Source organism: Macaca mulatta, chromosome 12, assembly GCF_049350105.2.
Source record: "Macaca mulatta isolate MMU2019108-1 chromosome 12, T2T-MMU8v2.0, whole genome shotgun sequence".
NCBI classification, from domain to species: Eukaryota; Metazoa; Chordata; class Mammalia; order Primates; family Cercopithecidae; genus Macaca; species Macaca mulatta.
The window spans coordinates 121,218,453-121,236,650 of NC_133417.1; the positions used below are offsets into that span (position 1 = coordinate 121,218,453).

At 43.4% G+C, this 18,198-nt stretch overlaps 1 protein-coding gene across 1 annotated transcript in view; it reads right to left on the reverse strand.

Moving 5' to 3' along the window:
- MREG (melanoregulin) overlaps positions 1-11,506 on the reverse strand; it is a 72,139-nt gene extending 60,633 nt beyond the window's left edge. The window contains exon 1 of the mRNA NM_001258073.2: positions 11,376-11,506. Within this exon, the coding sequence (NP_001245002.1) occupies positions 11,376-11,470 (95 nt within the window). The 5' untranslated portion in view covers positions 11,471-11,506. The remainder of the gene's footprint in view (positions 1-11,375) is intronic.
- Positions 11,507-18,198: the final 6,692 nt, after the last annotated feature.

Genomic DNA, 18,198 nt, shown 5'->3' on the forward strand with positions numbered 1-18,198 from the left:
CGGAGGTTGCAGTGAGCTAGGATCGTGCCAATGCACTCCAGCCTAAACGACAGTTAGACTCTGCCTAAAAAAAAAAAAAAAAAACAGTGCCTGGCACATAGTAAATGCTCAATAAATATTTCCTGACCCAATGCATCCTTGTTTCCCAAGTTCACAGGGCTCTAAACTGTACAGATGAGTATGACTCTGTGTCTTCAGGCTCACAGACGAGCTCCTAACATTTTTTTAGCTGTTTAAATTTTTGAAAATTCGCCTTACAGTCTTGTGGAAGGAAGCAGATGATAAGCACATATGTTTATGTCCCATGATATTCAGGACTATAAAGAAATACATAGTGAGTAAGGGACACAGTGAAGAGTGGGGCACGGTTTTAAGAGAATGGTCAGGGAAGAATGTTCTGATAAAATGACTTTGAGCAGAGATCTAAATAAAGTGAAAGAGTTATCCACACAGAAAACCAGAGAAAGAGTCTTCAAGGCAGGGTAGGCAGGAAGTGCAAAGGTCCTGAGGCAGGGGTGTGGGTGGTATATTTGAGGAACCAGGGGCAGGCCAGTATGACTGAGGGATGAATAATTAATTTCACCTTATATGCTGACTTTAAACCATACTTCATAGCCCCAAACTGGAAACCACCCAAAAGTCCACCAAGAGTAGAATAGGGGAACAAAATGGAATACACTCTAACGCAATAAGAACCACGAACAAGCCTACACACAACACCACGGAGGAATCTCCCAAAGCTCCACCAACAAAGTGAGTTCTATGAGAACACACAGTTTGATCCCGTTTATGCAAAGTTTAAAGGCAGGCAATACAAAAGTACATCTTTAAGGTGCACACATAGGTGGGAAAGCTAGAAGTCTAGATATGATCGAGGAGGAGATAAGGGCTGGCAATAGCTATCTCTCGCCATGGGAGGTGGTTACAGGAGTGTTCACTTTCTAGTTATTCTTTTTATTTTTATTTTTTATTTTTTTTGAGACAGGGTCTACCTCTGTCACCCAGGCTGGAGTGCAGTGGTGCAGTCTTGGCTCACTGCAGCCTCTGCCTGCCAACTTCAAGTGACTCTTCTTTCTCAGCCTCCAGAGTGGCTGGGATTATAAGTGCCGCCACCACACCAAGCTAATTTTTTTTTGTATTTTGAGTAGACACGGAGTTTCGCCATGTTGGCCCGGCTGGTCTCGAACTCCTGACCTCAAGTGATGCACCTGCCTCGGCCTCTCAAAGTGCTGGGATTACAGGCGTGAGCCAACAGCGTCCAGCCTATAGTTATTCTTTATACTAAACATATTTGTGTATGGTTTTTTTGTCTGTAATATCACACATTCAAACACGTTTTTAAAAGATTTTTGTAAAAAAAAGTAAAAAAGCTAAGTAAAAGCCGATTCAGGACGGTGTCAAACAGTTCATTGTTTGTTGCATACTATGTCACCAAAATTACTTCCTAAAAGGGCACAAAAGAATAGAGTGCATGGTATATAACTGTCACAAAACAAAGATTTATTAACAAGACTAAAACAACTTTAGTTGCTAAAGGAATAAACTATTTTATCCAGCATTTAAGCAGAGTTTACTTTTTAAACATAGGTGGTGTACTGATAAGATCACTTCAAGATTCTAGAGAATAAAAAGTTCCAGCAAACTCACATGATGTGTAGGAGAAAGAAATTTCATCTTGGGAACTTCCAACGGCACTAAGACTGACTAATGCAAGTCACAAAAAAAGAAGAGGGATGCTGTGGCTTTCCAGGGAAGAAAACCTTTAAAAGTCATCCTTGTGAATTTTGGACAGCTGACTTCTTATAAAGAGCTTCCCTCCTACTTGTTGGGGGTAAAGCCCTGTACCCGGGACAGCATTCACGCCCCTTTGGCCCTCCCCTATCACTCCCCTGTCTTTCAAGCAGGCAAAAGTGCCGGCCTTGCAATGAGAATCTTCCATCTAGGGCACTTTCCTTCAGTACAAACCCTTTGTGCCCCTGCAGGCACTTCCTGTGAGTCACTGTCTGGCCCCGGAGCTTTGTACACTGCAGGTTTCTGCAGGAAGCCACAGATGAGGTGTGCCAATCTTCCCAATCTGCTCAGAGACCTGGCTCTGGAAAACCCAATAGTATGTGGTGGGAAAAAAGTCAGGCCATCTGGGCCCCGGTCTGAGAAATCTCACTGACATAAACATACTCGTCAACACTTTCTAAAAGCCCTTCCAACGGGGAGAAGACGATTTGATCAGCTCCAAGTCAGGAGAGTCCACACTGTAAAATGAGAAACTCTACAAATGTAAAAGATTATGATACTTCTAGAGTTGGTGGTGATTCCCTTTTACATGTTGTGAGCCCTCCCTTCCCCCACCCTTCTTTCCCACTGGCACCTGGTTTCCCTAGCCTCAATGCAGGAAAAGGCCCAGTGTTTCTGGACCCCAGGCTATAACAATTCAGGGAAAGATTCAAACTCCAAACACAATTTCTAACACACACCACGTAAGCAGCTAGTTCCATACCTCTCGGCGCGAAGGGCTCTGCTCTTTCTATGGCATTGATATCTACTAGCATATGAATCCCAGTTCAACCACGTGTGCCTCTAAGCAAGTTACTGAAGTTCTCTGTGCCTCAGTTTCCTCAGTGGCCAAGTGGGGATGGCGGACAGAATTACAGCCAATCCTCATTATTTGCAGATTCTGTATTTGCAAATTCGCCCACTCATCAAAATTTACCTGTAACCCCAAAATCAATACTAGTGATGTTTCCAAGGCCATTCGTGAACATGCCTAGAGTGGCAAAAAATTTAGAGTTGCCTGAGATGCACAACCCAGCTGAGGTCAAAAGGCAACACTCAGGCTTCTTGGTTCAGCTATCAGATTGGAAACAAGTGTCCTTTTTGTGATCACTTAGCAACATTTTATTTATTTATATATTTTGAGATGGAGTCTCGCTCTGTCACCCAGGCTGGAGTGCAGTGTCTCAAAATCTCAGCTCACTGCAACCTCCACCTCCAGGTTCGAGTGATTCTCCTGCCTCAGCCTTCAGAGTAGCTGGGATTACAGGCACGTGCCACCACGCCCAGGTAATTTTTGTATTTTTAGTAGAGACGGGGTTTTACCATGTTGGCCAGGCTGGTCTCATACTGCTGACCTCAAGTGATCCACCTGTCTTGGTCTCCCAAAGTGCTGGGATTACAGGTGTGAGCCACCGCACCCGACCCCCACTTAGCGGCTTTTTTTTTTTTTTTTTTTTGCATTTTTGTACTTTTAGCTGGCAATTTCACTGTTTAGAATATCTCCCAAAATGTAGTGCTAAAGTACTAACATACATGTTGGATAAGCTTCACTCCAACATGAGATATAGGGTGTTGGCCAAGAGTTCAATATTGATAGATCAACAATATATATTAAATAAGGTGTCTTTAGGCAGAAACCCATAAAACAACGTTATGTATTGATTGGTTGACAGGGATCTAATCCTGCCATCGGCCCACAGGAACCTAACCCTGTATTTCCCCTAGGAACAATGGTTTGGTATTCACTAATTCAGTGTTCAAGTGACTTTACAGAATCTAACGACCACAGACAACAAGAAACAGCTGTGCCTCATAGGGCTATGGTGGGGATTTTACTAACAGATACAGAAGAAATGGTTTAGTTTGAGTCACATTGCTTGGGGCAGAGACTGAGTTGAGGAGGAAAGTGTCTCTGACAGGGAAGTTCATCTTCCCTGCCCTCATGCTCCTGATCCTGCACAGATTGGGCTTAGTGCTTGTGACAGACTAGGCACTGTTGTAAATGCTTTCTATCTGTGGGTCATTCGGGAAAATTCAGTTTGTTTTGAATTTGGCCCACACCCGAAGGCCCTGATCAATTCCTTTTTAGAATGATCCTTTGTGTGGGCACAAAATAGTCATCTAGAGCAAACTGAGATTTTATTTTACTTTTCCCTCACAGGAATTCAGGCACTGTAGAAAAACAAAACAGTGACATCTGTTCTCCATTCATTGCCTGCAGAGGACATCAAGTTTGTTATCATGAATGGAAGCTGCAGGTGGGCATCGAGATGAACAAGGAGCAAAATAGATTTGGAAGCTCATTATATGGTCCTCTTGGGTGGCTTAAGAGAGAGCCACGCATAAAAACATAGCTATCATTGTTCATTCTTTCCATTTCTTCTTTTGCTTTTGAAAAATCAGACAGATGTAATGATGTTTATCAGTTATTAACAGCTAATAGAAATTAGAGAGTAACAATTGTACTTCCCTGAAAAAGTTCAAAGTAACCCTTGTGAAAGATCCCTCAGTGCATGACGTTTACACCACAGCCAGCTCTTTTGTGTCCTGACTCAGCATCTCCCAGGCCTCTGATGTCTGTATTAGTTCGTACATGGCAGTAGGCTCCATGGTGCCAGAGGACCTGAGCATCTCTCTCCTTAAAAATGACTGCAGCTGTGCCACCAGGAACACAAACATGCTCAGAAGAATCACATGTTGAAGCCATTCTCCTGCCTCAGCCTCCCAAGTAGCTGGCATTACAGATGCCCGTCACCACAACTGGCTAATTTTTTTTTTAATTTTTAATAGAGACGGGGTTCACCATGTTGGCCAGCCTGGTCTCAAACTCCTGACCTCAGGTGATCGGCCTGCCTCGGCCTCCCAAAGTGCTGGGATTACAGGTATGACCCACCGCACCTGGCCTCAGGTAGATTTTTATATGGCAAGAGCATGCTCTTATCATTGATGGAAGAAAGCCATGCTACAAAAGTGAAATAATAACCAATGCTTTGGGCTCACACATCTTTCCAAAAGCATTCTGTAATGGGTTGAATAGTTTCCCCCCAAAAGATATGTCCAAGTCCTAATCCCCAGTAGCTATAATTATGACCTTATTTGAAAACAAGGGCTTTGCAGATGTAATTAAGTCAAGGATCTTGAGATGAAATCATCCTAGGTTTTAGGGCAGATTCTAAATCCAATCACTGGTGTCCTCATAAGAGAAAAGAGAGGGAGATTTTAGACACAGAGGAGAGACACATCTAAGATGAAGGGAGGCAAACAATGAGGCTGTGTGGCCACAAGCCAAGGGACACTGGGAGCCACCAGAAGCTGGAATCAGTGAAAAATGATTCTCCCCTAGACCCTTTGGAAGGACTGTGGCCCTGCTGAAACCTTGATTTCAGACTTATGGCTTCTAGAACTGTGAAAGAATAGATTTATCTTGTTTTAAAAGCCACCACGTTTATGGGAAGTGGTGGTGGCAACCCCAGAAAACTGGTGATTACATACTCCAAGTATTTCTTTTAATTAATAACATGAAATTTTGAACCAAAAGCCACTCACTATTTTACAGACAAATGATCAATGATCTAGCCACACCAAAACAATCTATTTGCATCATTATCCTCTCCTCAATGCATACCGGTTTATTGTTGTTGTTGTTGTTGTTGTTTGATCACTATTTACCCTGTTTTAGAAATGTGGTCAGTGTAGGGGAGAGTGGCATACAGAACCTCAAACCTTATATGGACGGTTGATATTGTGACTCTTAGATGACTCAGTCCTAAAATTGGGGAAAACATGAGAAAACAGTGAGTAGATGATTCAAATATTTGGGACTGAAGCCTGGGTTAGGATCAAGGCTGTGTTAGAATCAGGCCATGTGTCCTTTCTCCAGGCCCAGACTTGTTCTTCCTTACACAAAAATTGCTTCCATAAAAATTGCTCCTTCCATAAAAATTGCTCACTCAAAATTATTCACTGCTGAGACAGCTCTGGACAGAAGAGTTAGACAAAAGGTCAGGATTCACATTTCCTGGGTCTTCAGCCTCCTTCCGGGCACTACAGCCAGCCTCACTGCTCTGTATTCCACGTCGGGTCAAACAGAACGTCAGCTAACACAAGTCCATGGGCAGAGGACAATCAAGCCTGGAACAGCCCTTCAAGATCATGATTAAAGTCTCATCTCCTTATTCTACAAAAGAAGAAACTAAGGTTCAAGGAAGTTAGGAGACTTCCCCAGGATCTCACAGCTGGTTAATAGCTGGGATGAGGACTCTGGTCTCCTAATTCCCACTAGGCTTGGTTCACAGAGCAAGTATGCATCATGTTTAAGAAAACTAAACACAGATTCAGTGTAAAGGTCACCACTGCAGGTGAGAGCAGGATGCGGCTATGGAGAAATATGTGCGTCACTCAACTCTATTTAACGTTTTCTTTCTTAAGGTGAGTGCTAGGGTAGCTAGCTATGGGTATTAGCTTTATTATTCTTCACAATATTTTGCTTTAAATACCATTTAAAATTTTTACACATAGAAAGCAATTAATAAACAAACATTCATTGTAATTATTACTAATCAAAAACTATGGGCCAGATGCGGTGGCTCAGGCCTGCAATCCCAGCACTTTGGGAGGCCGAAGCGGGAGGATCACGAGGTCAGGAGTTTGAGACCAGCCTGGCCAACATGGTGAAACCCCGTGTCTTCTACAAATACAAAAAATAGCTGGGCATGGTGGGGTGCACCTGTAATCCTAGGTACTCAGGAGGCTGAGGCAGGAGAATTACTTGAATCCAGGAGGCAGAGGTTGCAATGAGCTGAGATCATGCTATTGCACTCAGCCTGGGCAACATAGTAAGACTTCGTCTCGAGAGAGAGAAAAAAAAAGGATTCACTCAGTTCTTAGTCCATGTAGACCACTGTGCTGGGCACCACAGAGGATACTAAGGTAAGATTCAGCCTCTCCAATTTCACTGGAACTATACCACCCACCTTATAACGTAATACTAGGCAAAATGCAGTAAGTGACCTGAGGGGTAAAAAGAAAGAAACGAGATACCATAACTTCTTGGGGAGAATTTCTAAGACTTCATCAAAAAGGTGGCAACTGAAAAGGTAGTCTTTAAAATCTGAGCAGAGTTTTAAAAAGTAAAGAAAACAAAAAGGTGTCTCTGCTAACAATTATGGCATTGGCAATGGCACCAGGAAGAAAACCTGCATGATGAGGTTGATCAGGTTTACAGACAAAAAGACTAGAGAAAGCAAAATCAGAGAAGCCAGGGCAGCAGAAAATGTAAAAGAAAGGATGAATAGTCTGCACAGAGGTATTCCATGTACACTGAGAAAAGAACATCCAATTTCTTTCTCTTTGAAGAGAGCACTTTTCATGTAATTATACCAGAGGCGGAAACCAGATTTCAGTGCCTGGCAAACAGTAGAAGCCCAATAACTACTCACTTAATAAATGGATGCTACCCAAATGGATGCAATCCTTCAGTCCCATCTTGAGCATCAGCATTTAGAGCTGTGCTTCTCAAAGGGTGTTCCTAGACCACCTTCAGCAAAACTACCTGGTATATTTACCGAAATGCAGAATTCCAGGCTCCATCCCAGACCCAGTGAGTCACAATCTTTAGGGATGGGTCCCAAAAGTTTCATTTTAAACAAATTTACCAGGTGATTCTAAGTGGGGGGAAAATACAAAGGTGAAGAAGCAGGTGGGGGTACAGTTTACTATTCTTTAAAGACGTTTGTGCATTATACAGTGAACAGCAGAGAACAGGAATTGAAGGGCAGGACTACAGCAGGACAAATTTTTAGTTGAGTGAAGCCTCAGCAGATTTCTAGAGAAAGGGGAAAGAAAGAATAGAAAGAAAAGAAAAGAAAAGAAAAGAAAAGAAAAGAAAAGAAAGAAAAGAAAGAAAGAAAGAAAGAAAGAAAGAAAGAAAGAAAGAAAGAAAGAAAGAAAGAAAGAAAGAAGGAGAGGAAGGAAGGAAGGAAGGAAGGAAGGAAGGAAGGAAGGAAGGAAGGAAGGAAGGAAGGAAAGAAAGAAAGAAAAAGAAAGAAAGAAAGAAAGAAAGAAAGAAAGAAAGAAAGAAAGAAAGAAAGAAAGAAAGAAAGAAAGAAAGAAGGAAGGAAGGAAGGAAGGAAGGAAGGAAGGAAGAAAGGAAGGAAGGAAAAGAAGGAAGGAAGGAAAGAAAGAAAAGAAAGAAAGAAGGAAGGAAGGAAGGAAGGAAGGGAAGGAAGGAAGGAAGGAAGGGAAGGAAGGAAGAAAGGAAGGAAGGAAGGAAGGAAGGAAGGAAGAAAACTAGTGGGCCAGAAAGAAATACAGATGAAAATCAGAGAAAGCACAGGCATTCCCCCCGCAGGGACATGGTTCCAGAAAAAGCAAAAGGACCAATGTCATCAGTGGTATTGTCAGTCTGGCAAATGAGCTGGGACCAACCATGGTTTTTCCTGAATGAACAAGAGTCCCTGGTGCATTTTGGAAAAGGACTGGAGGTGATCATGCACACAGGTGACAAATGTCTTCCCTGACCTCACCTCTTCCATGCACTATTGCCTTAGGGAGCGAAAACATGGAAACCATTCTTTCAATCAGTAAAGGATTTGGTTTGGGAACAAAAGATGTCTGAACAAAACTTTTTTTATAGATGGAAAAAAATCGACATGAAGAATGATGTTCTTAATAAAATAATAATTCGGACCATCTGCCCACAGGATTTCACCACATCAAGATTTCAAACCAGTCATTTTTGTATATAGCACGCCAGCTTCTCAAAAAGTTAGATATACTGTATTTGCCCAAGGGAGCTGAAAACACACATCTACACAGAAATCTGTATGTATATGAATGTTCACAGCAGCACTCATAATAGCCCAAAAGTAGAAACAATCAAAATGTCTATCCACTAATGAATGGATAAACAAACTGTGATAGAGCCATACAATGAAATCTTCAGCCATAAAAAGGAATGAAGTGCTAATACATGCTAAAGCACAATGAACCTTGACACCATTCTGTGAAGTGAAATAAGCCAGATACCTAAGGCCACATATTGCATAATTCCATTTATACAAAATGTCCAGAACAGACAAATCCATAGAGTCAAAAAGTAGACTAGTGGTTGCCTCAGTGGCGGCAGGAAGAGAGGGAAGAGTGACTGCAAAAGGGTATGGTGTTTCTTTTTGGGGGTGATGAAACCTGCTGGAATTAGATAGTGCTCATGCCTGTAATCCTATGACTATGGGATGCCAAGGCGGGTGCATCACGAGGTCACGAGTTCAAGACCATCCTGGCCAGCATAGTGAAACCTCATCTCTACCAAAAATACAAATAAAAAGTAGCCAGGCATGGTGGCGGGCACCTGTAGTCCCAGCTACTCGGGAGGCTGAGGCAGGAGAATGGCGTCAACCTGGGAGGCGGAGCTTGCAGTGAGCCGAGGTCGCGCCACTGTACTCCAGCCTGGGCGACAGAGCGAGACTCCGTCTCAAAAAAAAAAAAAGATTGTGGTTATGGTTGCTCAACTTTGTGAATATACTAAAAACTACTGAATTGCATACTTTAAAAAATTTTTAAATCAACTAAAAAAAGTTTTCAGATCCAATCTTCAGATGCCTTGTGTAGGAAAGAACCTACAGGTACCCATATACACACATGCCACTGTTCCACGTATCCATTAATAAGCTGTTCTTCCCAAATATTCTTATATGGAAATGACGCCAGCATGACACTAAACCACATGAGACCAGTCCACTCCTACCCACATGCTCAGAATAACAATGATAATTAATTACTACAATTTATTGAGTGTTAACCATGTGTCACACTCTCTACTAAGCACTTTATATGTATTATCTCCTTTGGTCTCTCACAGCAACCCTTTGAAGTATGTACCATTATCATCCCCATTTTACAGATGAGGAAATTGAGGCACAAATAATTTTAATAACTTCTGCCAGGTCACCCAGTTGGGTGAGCAGACTCCTTCCAGGCAACCTGATTCACAAGCACTATGCTATTCCGCTCCAATTGACCCTGGGGCTTCTTAAAATCACATGCAAAATTCACTGACTTGTACTCACTAGACAGAAGCCAAGACAGGAGAGGGTCTAGATCTTAAAACCACCAGAACTATTAACTGAAACAGCAATCCTGGACAGAAAACTGGAAATACTCAGGCCTCTGAGGATGAAACTAAGCTCAAACCTGTATTTCATGTTACTAAGAGCCCTGACAAGTTCAGCATATAACCTAAGCATAAAGTTCTAGATTGTAGTTGCCCACTACCTATTAGATTAGAGATAGATTATTCCATTTCTCCCTACCCACAATAATCTAAAAATCTAAGTGGGAGTGCCATCGACAGAGCAATCAAAAACGCCGTGTATTGTGTGTATGACTTTATATATATAATATACACGAGTTACATGTTTATATACATGTGTGCTCACCAAACAGCAAGGAGTAGATGGTAATTTCTAAGTCCTACATCCTACAAGAGGAAGATGGATAAGGGCAAAGTAATCAAAGAAGATTGCTTGAGAAGGCCTTGAAAACAGCTTTTGGTAAGGAGGAGCAAGGATAAAGGTCACCACTTGAGGGAGGGTTGGAGCGAATGAGTGGATTATTCCCACGGCCGCAAGGAGTGTACACTGTTTAATGTACTGGAAAATCACAGTGGACAGGCAGGAAGGGGTTATGTAAGATCTCCAAAGTCAAGGGGGTGTTTGGACTTGATAGAGTAAGAAAGGTAAATTATCCCTTAGAAAAAGTTGTGCAAGCTGTATTACGTGACTTGCATACTTCAAAAGAAAGAAACCCTGGCTTCGGTATAGGCTTACTCAACCCTGGGGTTCCACCTGAAATACTGTTTCCTAATTCCATTTTAAATACTCTGTTTCTGTCATGTCTACCCCTGAGGCATGACCTAGTCCAGCCTCGATTTCAGCAAACTCGAGATAGAAAATCATTGCTTAAAATCACAGCCCTGAACAAAACTGGGCCGGTATGGTCTCTTCACAAAGCCTCTTAGCTTATTGCTAATGAGTATTACATTTCCTCACACTTCATAGCCTAACCTGTAATGAATCAACATCCTAGTGAATAGGCTGCCCCTTGATGAAACATGCGTTTTTTTCATGTGAAAAATATTTCCTCATACTCAGTCACTGGAATCGTCTTCTCTGGGTTAATAAAATTGAATGAGAAATAGACAACTTTTTTTGCTGAATGACACAGAAATCCACAGCCGCCCGTTTCACTGTAATATACCGATCAAATACCCAGTCACAGCTGTATTTTATCAGACGCCTATGGAAACTTCTGATCAACTTCTCTCCCTTACTTCCCTGCCCAGGCAGGACACCCGAATTCTTGGCACTTTGTACAGACATCCAGCTGGGTCTCAGGTGTCTCCGAAGATTTGTGCTTTTCGGCAAAAATCTTACCCAAGAATTAAACGCAAAACATCCTATAAGGAACCAAGGGGCTGAGATGGCGCCTCCGCGTGCCCTTCCAGCAAGCCCACCTCCCCAACTCACACAAGCACACAGGTGTCCACACTCCCGGCGCCCGGCCTGGGCCCAGGTAAGCCCAGATCCCGGCCCGGGCGGTGCACCCACCTGACCAGGGGCTCCTTCTCAGGCAGGGCGCGCTCCTCCAGGCACTTGCACCGGCAGCAGCAGCACACGGTCCTCAGCCAGTCCCTCAGCCCCATGGAGAGCGAAGGGCCCCACCGGCGCCGAGAGCCTGGGGGCCTGTCGCCGCAGCGAGCGATCGAGGCTGGGGCGCGGCCACGGGGCCGGCGTCCAGGTGCGGGGACAGCGGCAGCCCGAGCGTCGCGGGCTGGTCCGCGCGCATCACGCCGCGGCCGGGGACGCGGGCGAGGGCTGCAGGCCGCGCGCCCTCCTCTACTTGCGTTTTGTTTGGGGCGTGAGTTTTCTTGGGGCTTTTTTCCCTCTCTTTTAATTCCTCGAGCGCAATTTGGGGCGCATGCGTCCCCGAGACGCCCCGCTGCCGCCCTCTAAGGGGGAAGCGGGGACTCCAGCCAGTCCTCAAAATCCCAGGGCACCGAAGACTGGCAGCCAGGCTGGGGGAGGGCGGAGAGGGGAAAGCCCTAGAGCCACAGAGCACGAGGTTGGGCTGAATCTATTCATACCTTTTATTGGCTTCACTGCGCGAGGAAATTAAAGTTCCTTATCCACCCCCACACGCCTTCAAAGCAGAGTTTTGGGCATGTTTTTGATGTCAGCTCCACACAGAGTAAAAGTTACCAAAAGAGCATGGATTGATGCATCTAGACGTAGGGGTTTTTTTTGTTGTTGTCTTTTTTTTTTAAGTAATATATTTACAATGATTTGAAAAATTGTTTTCAAACCTCCTAGTCCTTAAGTAGCCCCTATTTGTGAAGCAACCACTTGTGAGTTTCCAGAGTTATTTATTTATATGCAGTTGTATTTATTTGTGCTTGTACAGACTTGTTAATATATGTACCTGTCCTCCTCCCTTTGACCCAGACAGCGGCAAACTCCACACATTTCTGCACCTGGCTTGTTTGACTCATTGTATCATGGAGGCTGTCCCATGTCAGCGCGTGGATATCCTCCTCTCATTTTAACCGTTTCATGCTAAGCAGTTTTAAGGATGCCCACATGTTACTTACTCAGACCCCTATCGATAGACATATGGGTGGATTCCAGCCTTTTGTTATTAAGATAATGCTGCAGTGAACATTCTTGAACCAACGTATTTGAACACATCTGCAAGAATATCTATTGGATAGGCCGGGCGCGGTGGCTCACCCCTGTAATCCCAGCACTTTGGGAGGCCGAGGGGGGCGGATCAAGAGGTCAGGAGATCGAGACCATCCTGGCCAACATGGTGAAACCCCATCTTTACTAAAGCTACAAAAATTAACCGGGCGTGGTGGCACGCTCCTGTAGTCCCAGCTACTCAGGAGGCTGAGGCAGGAGAATTGCTTGAACCCGGGAGGCGGAGGTTGCAGTGAGCCGAGATCACACCACTGCACTCCAGCCTGGGTGACAGAGCAAGACTCCGTCTCAAAAAAAAAAAAAAAAAAAAATTAAAAACAAAAAATATCTATTGGATAAATTTTGGCAGTTGAATTGCTGGGTCATTGGTCTGGGGCCTTTTTAATTTTGATGGATCTTGCCAAATTGCTCCCCAAAGAAATAATCCGAATTTGCACTCTGACCAGCAACATATGAAAGTATCTACTTCCCTATACCCTCGCCAAATACAAGGTTCAATCTAAAGTGTTGTCTTTTCCAGTCTGATTTATTCAACAAATATTTATGGAGCATCTCATGTGTTATGTGCCGGGCATTTTCTAAGAGCTGGGAATACAGCAGTGAATGAAACAAATACGAATCTTTACTCTCATGGAGCAAACGTTCTAGTGGGAAGTCAGACAAAGCATTATTCAGTATGTTAGGAGCCGATATGTACTATGGAGAAAAATAAGGCGAGGAAGGGAATAAGAAGTGCCAGGGAGGGCGGGGTGTGTGTATGTGTGTGTGTGTGCGCGCGCGCATGTGCGTGCGTGCGTGTGCGCGCGTGCGTGTGTGTGCGCGCATGCGTGTGTGTGTTGCGTGGAGCGGAGTGGTGCCTGCACTTTTAAATGAGGTGGTCAGGGAAGGCCTCGCGGAGACTGTGACATGTAAGAAAAACTTGAAGGAGGTGAGCAAGCTAGCCATGATACTGCCAGGAAGAGTATTTCAGGCAGAGTGAACGCTATGGGCAAAACCCTAGAGGAGGGAGAATGAACTATAGGGTACCTGCGAGAGAGTATGAACTCCAGGGGCCCTAGAGAGAAGGGGGCCATGGAAGGGGAAGAGTTATAGGAGGTAGTGGAACATGGGACGTTGTAGGACATTGATTGCAAGGACTCTGGATTTTGCTCCACATGAGCTGAGCAAATCTTCAGAGGTTTTTGAGTAGAGGGAACGATATGGTCTGACTAAGATGGTAATAGGATCCACTGGCTGCTGTCTTGAGAAAAATCTAGGTGTCAAGGGACATGTATATGGAGGCCCTTCTAATGGTCCAGGTGACAGATGACAGTGGTTTAGACCAGGGTGGTGGGTGGTAACAGTCTAGGTGATAAGGAATGGCTGGACCCTGGATGGAATTTGAAGGTAGAGCCAACAGAATATGCTGAAGGATTGTAAGTAGGGTGTGAAAAAAAAAAGAAAAAAAGAAAAAAGTGAGTCCCAAGTTTTGGATTTATAAACTTGCAGGCTGAATCTCCACTGGCTGAGATAGAGGAGTGTGGGAGGAACCGGTTTGGAGGGTGAGGAGGAGGAGCAAGAGCTTATGAAAGTGTCAGTCCTCATGGGCGGTGAATTATTTTTAAAAGTGTCTTACTACACACAGGTTCGTCCTGTTCCAGCTACAGTGTGAGGGTGAAGGGACTTATCTAGTACATATTCATTGAGAGGCTACTAAGGGATAAGTAAAAATAACAGAAGGTCCCTGCAGCCTCTGGCTTAGCTGAGGAGACAGGATATGGACCCATCATGAAACATTAACAGGATGTGACGGAGAACCAGCTGTCACCAGACAGCACAGGACTGTGTTGTCATGCCCACACCATGTCGCTTACCACTTGCACCTGGTGCCAGGATGAAGGCTGAGTGTGGTTTTAGAAAGCACACTTCCTACTGGCTGGAAAATCCCCTGGTAAAAATGACTGTATTCTGAAATTAGATTTTGGATTTTGAGATAATCCACCTAGGTTCAAGTAGAAAGTGAGTAAAGGAGGGTCCCAAAATGTGAACTCAGCTAGCAAGAAAATGAAATCTAGGGACAGACAACTACTAGTAACTATTGGAGTTGGATTTGCTGAGAATGGAGAAATTGGAGCATTCAGCTCCTGGAAAATATAGGTGCTGTGCCCCATTACTAACTTTGATTTTTAAACATGTCACTTATTTTTCTGAACCTCAGTTTTCTAATCTGTGAAATAGAGGTGACAAGTCTTACCCTATTCAACACAGTTGTCAGACTCAAATGACACAGTTTTAAAACCTTTATAAAACGCTGAAGAAATATCAGAATTCAATATTATTAAACAAATTCAAATAATATAGGCTCGTTGGGGGAAATGTCTGCTCCAGCACTACTTGGCTTGCATATGACATTTGTACCTCTGCAATATACAGACACCTTTTATGTGGTTTGTTTCAGACAGGGTATTTGTAGAAAGCCGTATTGATAGAAAGCCACAAAACTACATCTATTTAACAAACTTGATCAAGAGGTTAATGTCCTGCCTTGCTAAGGATTATGTGGAATGTTTGCCAACTCTAACAGTTACTAACATTTTTTAAATTAATTTTAAGTTCTAAAACTTCTAAATGAAATAGTGTTCTAAAAAATTGGAATATTACAGTTCAGATTTCCTCTGTTGACTGTCCACAACGCTAATCCCTTTTCTACCTCCACCCCCCACATTCCCCAGGGTAATCATTATTATCAATATGGTACAAACCTTTTTCTGGACACATAAACACATATGTGTACTTGTGATGTAGCATCATTGTGTGTGCTGTTATTATCGGTAGTGAGTTTTATTTTGTTTATCTAAAAGGCATGCATGCATCTATTTGCAAGCTTTTTCTACTTAATAATATGTCTTGGAAAGCAACGCTTGTTAGTATACATAATACTACCTCATTCTTATTAACTGATATGAGTATTCTGTTTATTAGGTTTTAAGGGATTTTTAGATCAGTATTTTTCTTAGCATTCATCTTCCCAGAATTTTAGTGCCTTCACAGTTTCCTTGTTGATAAATTACAACTTTGATAGGAATGAAAACATGACCAAACTGTCCAGTTTCACATTCAAATGTGGTAGCTGAGATCACATTCTGACAATCCCATTTCCTATTTCAGATATCATTCACAGGGGAGCAGCAAGCTTCCCCTTTTTTAGAATGGTGCTAGATGGTTCCTACTGCCTGAGTTGAAGCCAACACCGCCAACCACAGGCAGCAGCATCTGACTTTTACCAAGAGCCCCCTTGGCACCTGCTGTCCGGGGAGTAGGCAGTCCCCTGACATCAGTGACTCATAGACCCATTATCTGCTTGTTTCCAAGGCAGACCTGCTGGCTCCTATTTTCAGATTTCCCCATAGCAGGGGAAACTCTAGAGTCTGGTTTGAAAACAACTAGTAGAATTTGCAGGCCCCTCTCTTTAAGAATTTTTTGACGACTTCTGGGAGTTAGAGGAAAAGGCATAGGCAGGGAGGAAGAAGTAGAAATTCAAAACATTTAAGCTCCGCCCAGGCACGGGGGCTCATGCCTTTATAATCCCAGCAGTTTGGGAGGCCAATGTGGGTGAATCACCTGAGGTCAGGAGTTTGAGACCAGCCTGGCCAATATGGTGAGACCTCGTCTCTACTAAAAATATTTTTTTAAAAATTAGCCAGGAGTGGTGGCACATGCCTGTAATCCCAGCTGCTCGGGAGGTTGAGGCAGGAGAATCACTTGAACCCAGGAGGCAGAGGCTGCAGTGAGCTAAGATCACACCACTGCACTCCAGCCTGGTCGACAGAGTGATACTCCACCTCAAAAAAAAATTAAAAAAATTAAGCTCCTATGGCACATCATTAACACATTTCACCAAAAAGTTGTGCTTAGACAACATAGCAAGAGCTGGTATCATTCAGTTATTCGTTCTACAAAAATTTATTAAGCCAGGCACTGGGAATACAATGGTGAACTAGAATGTAGGGTCCATTCATGGAGTAAGGGACTTTCTTTTGTTCTTTGCAATATCCCCAACACCTAGAACAGTGCAGACCTTGCCATACAACAACATCTAGAACAATGCATGCACATAGTGCACACTTAACAAATGTGCTGAATAAACGCAGGAAAACAGAAAAAGATATTTAGTGTTGACATGGAAGGTTATGTTTAATTCTGAGGAGTCTATTTATGAGCTCCCCAAATCCAGCAGAAAAAAACTAACAAGTACTTTCTTCCTTAGAGAAAAAAGAGAGCTTCTGAAACAAAACAGTATTCTGAGCCAAGCATCATCACTCACCCCAAGTGATCCAAGATAGAGAAGCAACATGCCTCACCTCTCCACAGAAGTCACATTAGGGAGTGACATGACTAACATCACCAAAGTAAAATCCAGCCACGGGTCCTTAAAGAGTCTCTTGTTTCTGCCTCTGTAGTATCCCTCACTCTGCCTTTTGGTAACAGCGTTTTGTTTTCCTTTGAAGAACACGCCCCCAATTCCATAGGTTGGCTATAAGAATGAAGGTACCCTCCATCCCTCTCCCCTAACCCTCAACAAGAAATGGACATGTGACCAAGACATTGACATGTGACCAAGATGAGCCAATCACTTTTTCTATAATTTGCATCTTAAGGGCAAAGACTCAAAGTTGGAAAACAGTTGGAGTTGAGGCATGAATGATTTTAAGGGTAGCATCTTGAAGAGCCGGTCCAACTGCTATTGCTGTAGGCGTTAGATGCTTAGAGCTTTCCTGCTCTTGCATTTCCGAAACAAGGTCTGTTAGTCTAGCTGTTTAGTATTCCCATCATTCTATGGGTTACTCCATAACTTGTCAGTCAACACTAATTTTTTTTTTCTTTTTTGGCTTAAGTTAACCAGTGTTAGAGTCTGTTGCTTTCAAAACTAACCCCATACAGTCACCTGAAGTAGGTTAAGAGGCAGGAAAAGGGTAATTGTGATGAGAGAGAGCTAATCCTGAAAGAATACAACCCTCTTTTAGGCAGGGTACAACACACCAAAGTTTGGTTTAGTCAGGTGAGATTTTTATTTCTGTGTATCTGCTTTGCTTCACCTCCCTGAAGAGAAACAGACACTATCTACGGTTTCCATCTGTTCTATCACTCTGTCGTTTCCCATAATACAAATGACTTTCTACATTTTCAAATTTTTTTTTTTTTTTTTAGACAAACACTTGCTCTGTCACCCAGGCTGGACTGCAGTGGCACAATCTCGCGATCTCGGCTCACTGCAAGCTCTGCCTCACGGGTTCACGCCATTCTCCTGCCTCAGCCTCCCAAGTAGCTAGGACTACAGGCGCCCACCACCACACCCGGCTAATTGTTTTTGTATTTTTAGTAGGGACGGGGTTTCACCATGTTACCAGGATGGTCTGGATCTCCTGACCTCGTGCTCTGCCCGCCTCGGCCTCCCAAATTGCTGGGATTACAGGCGTGAGTCACCACGCCCAGCCTCAAACTATTTTTATCAGATGCAGTTTGTTGGTCAGTTTCACTTCCCCTCCTTCCCCAAAGTATATACTCTAGGAAACCTTAATAGTCATAGTCTTTTCTTATTCTTCAGTTCCAAACAACAAACCTATTATAACTTCTCCTCAAAATTCAGTAGAGATTACTCTCTAGGCAAGTTCATACTCGGGAATAATTCTGCCCT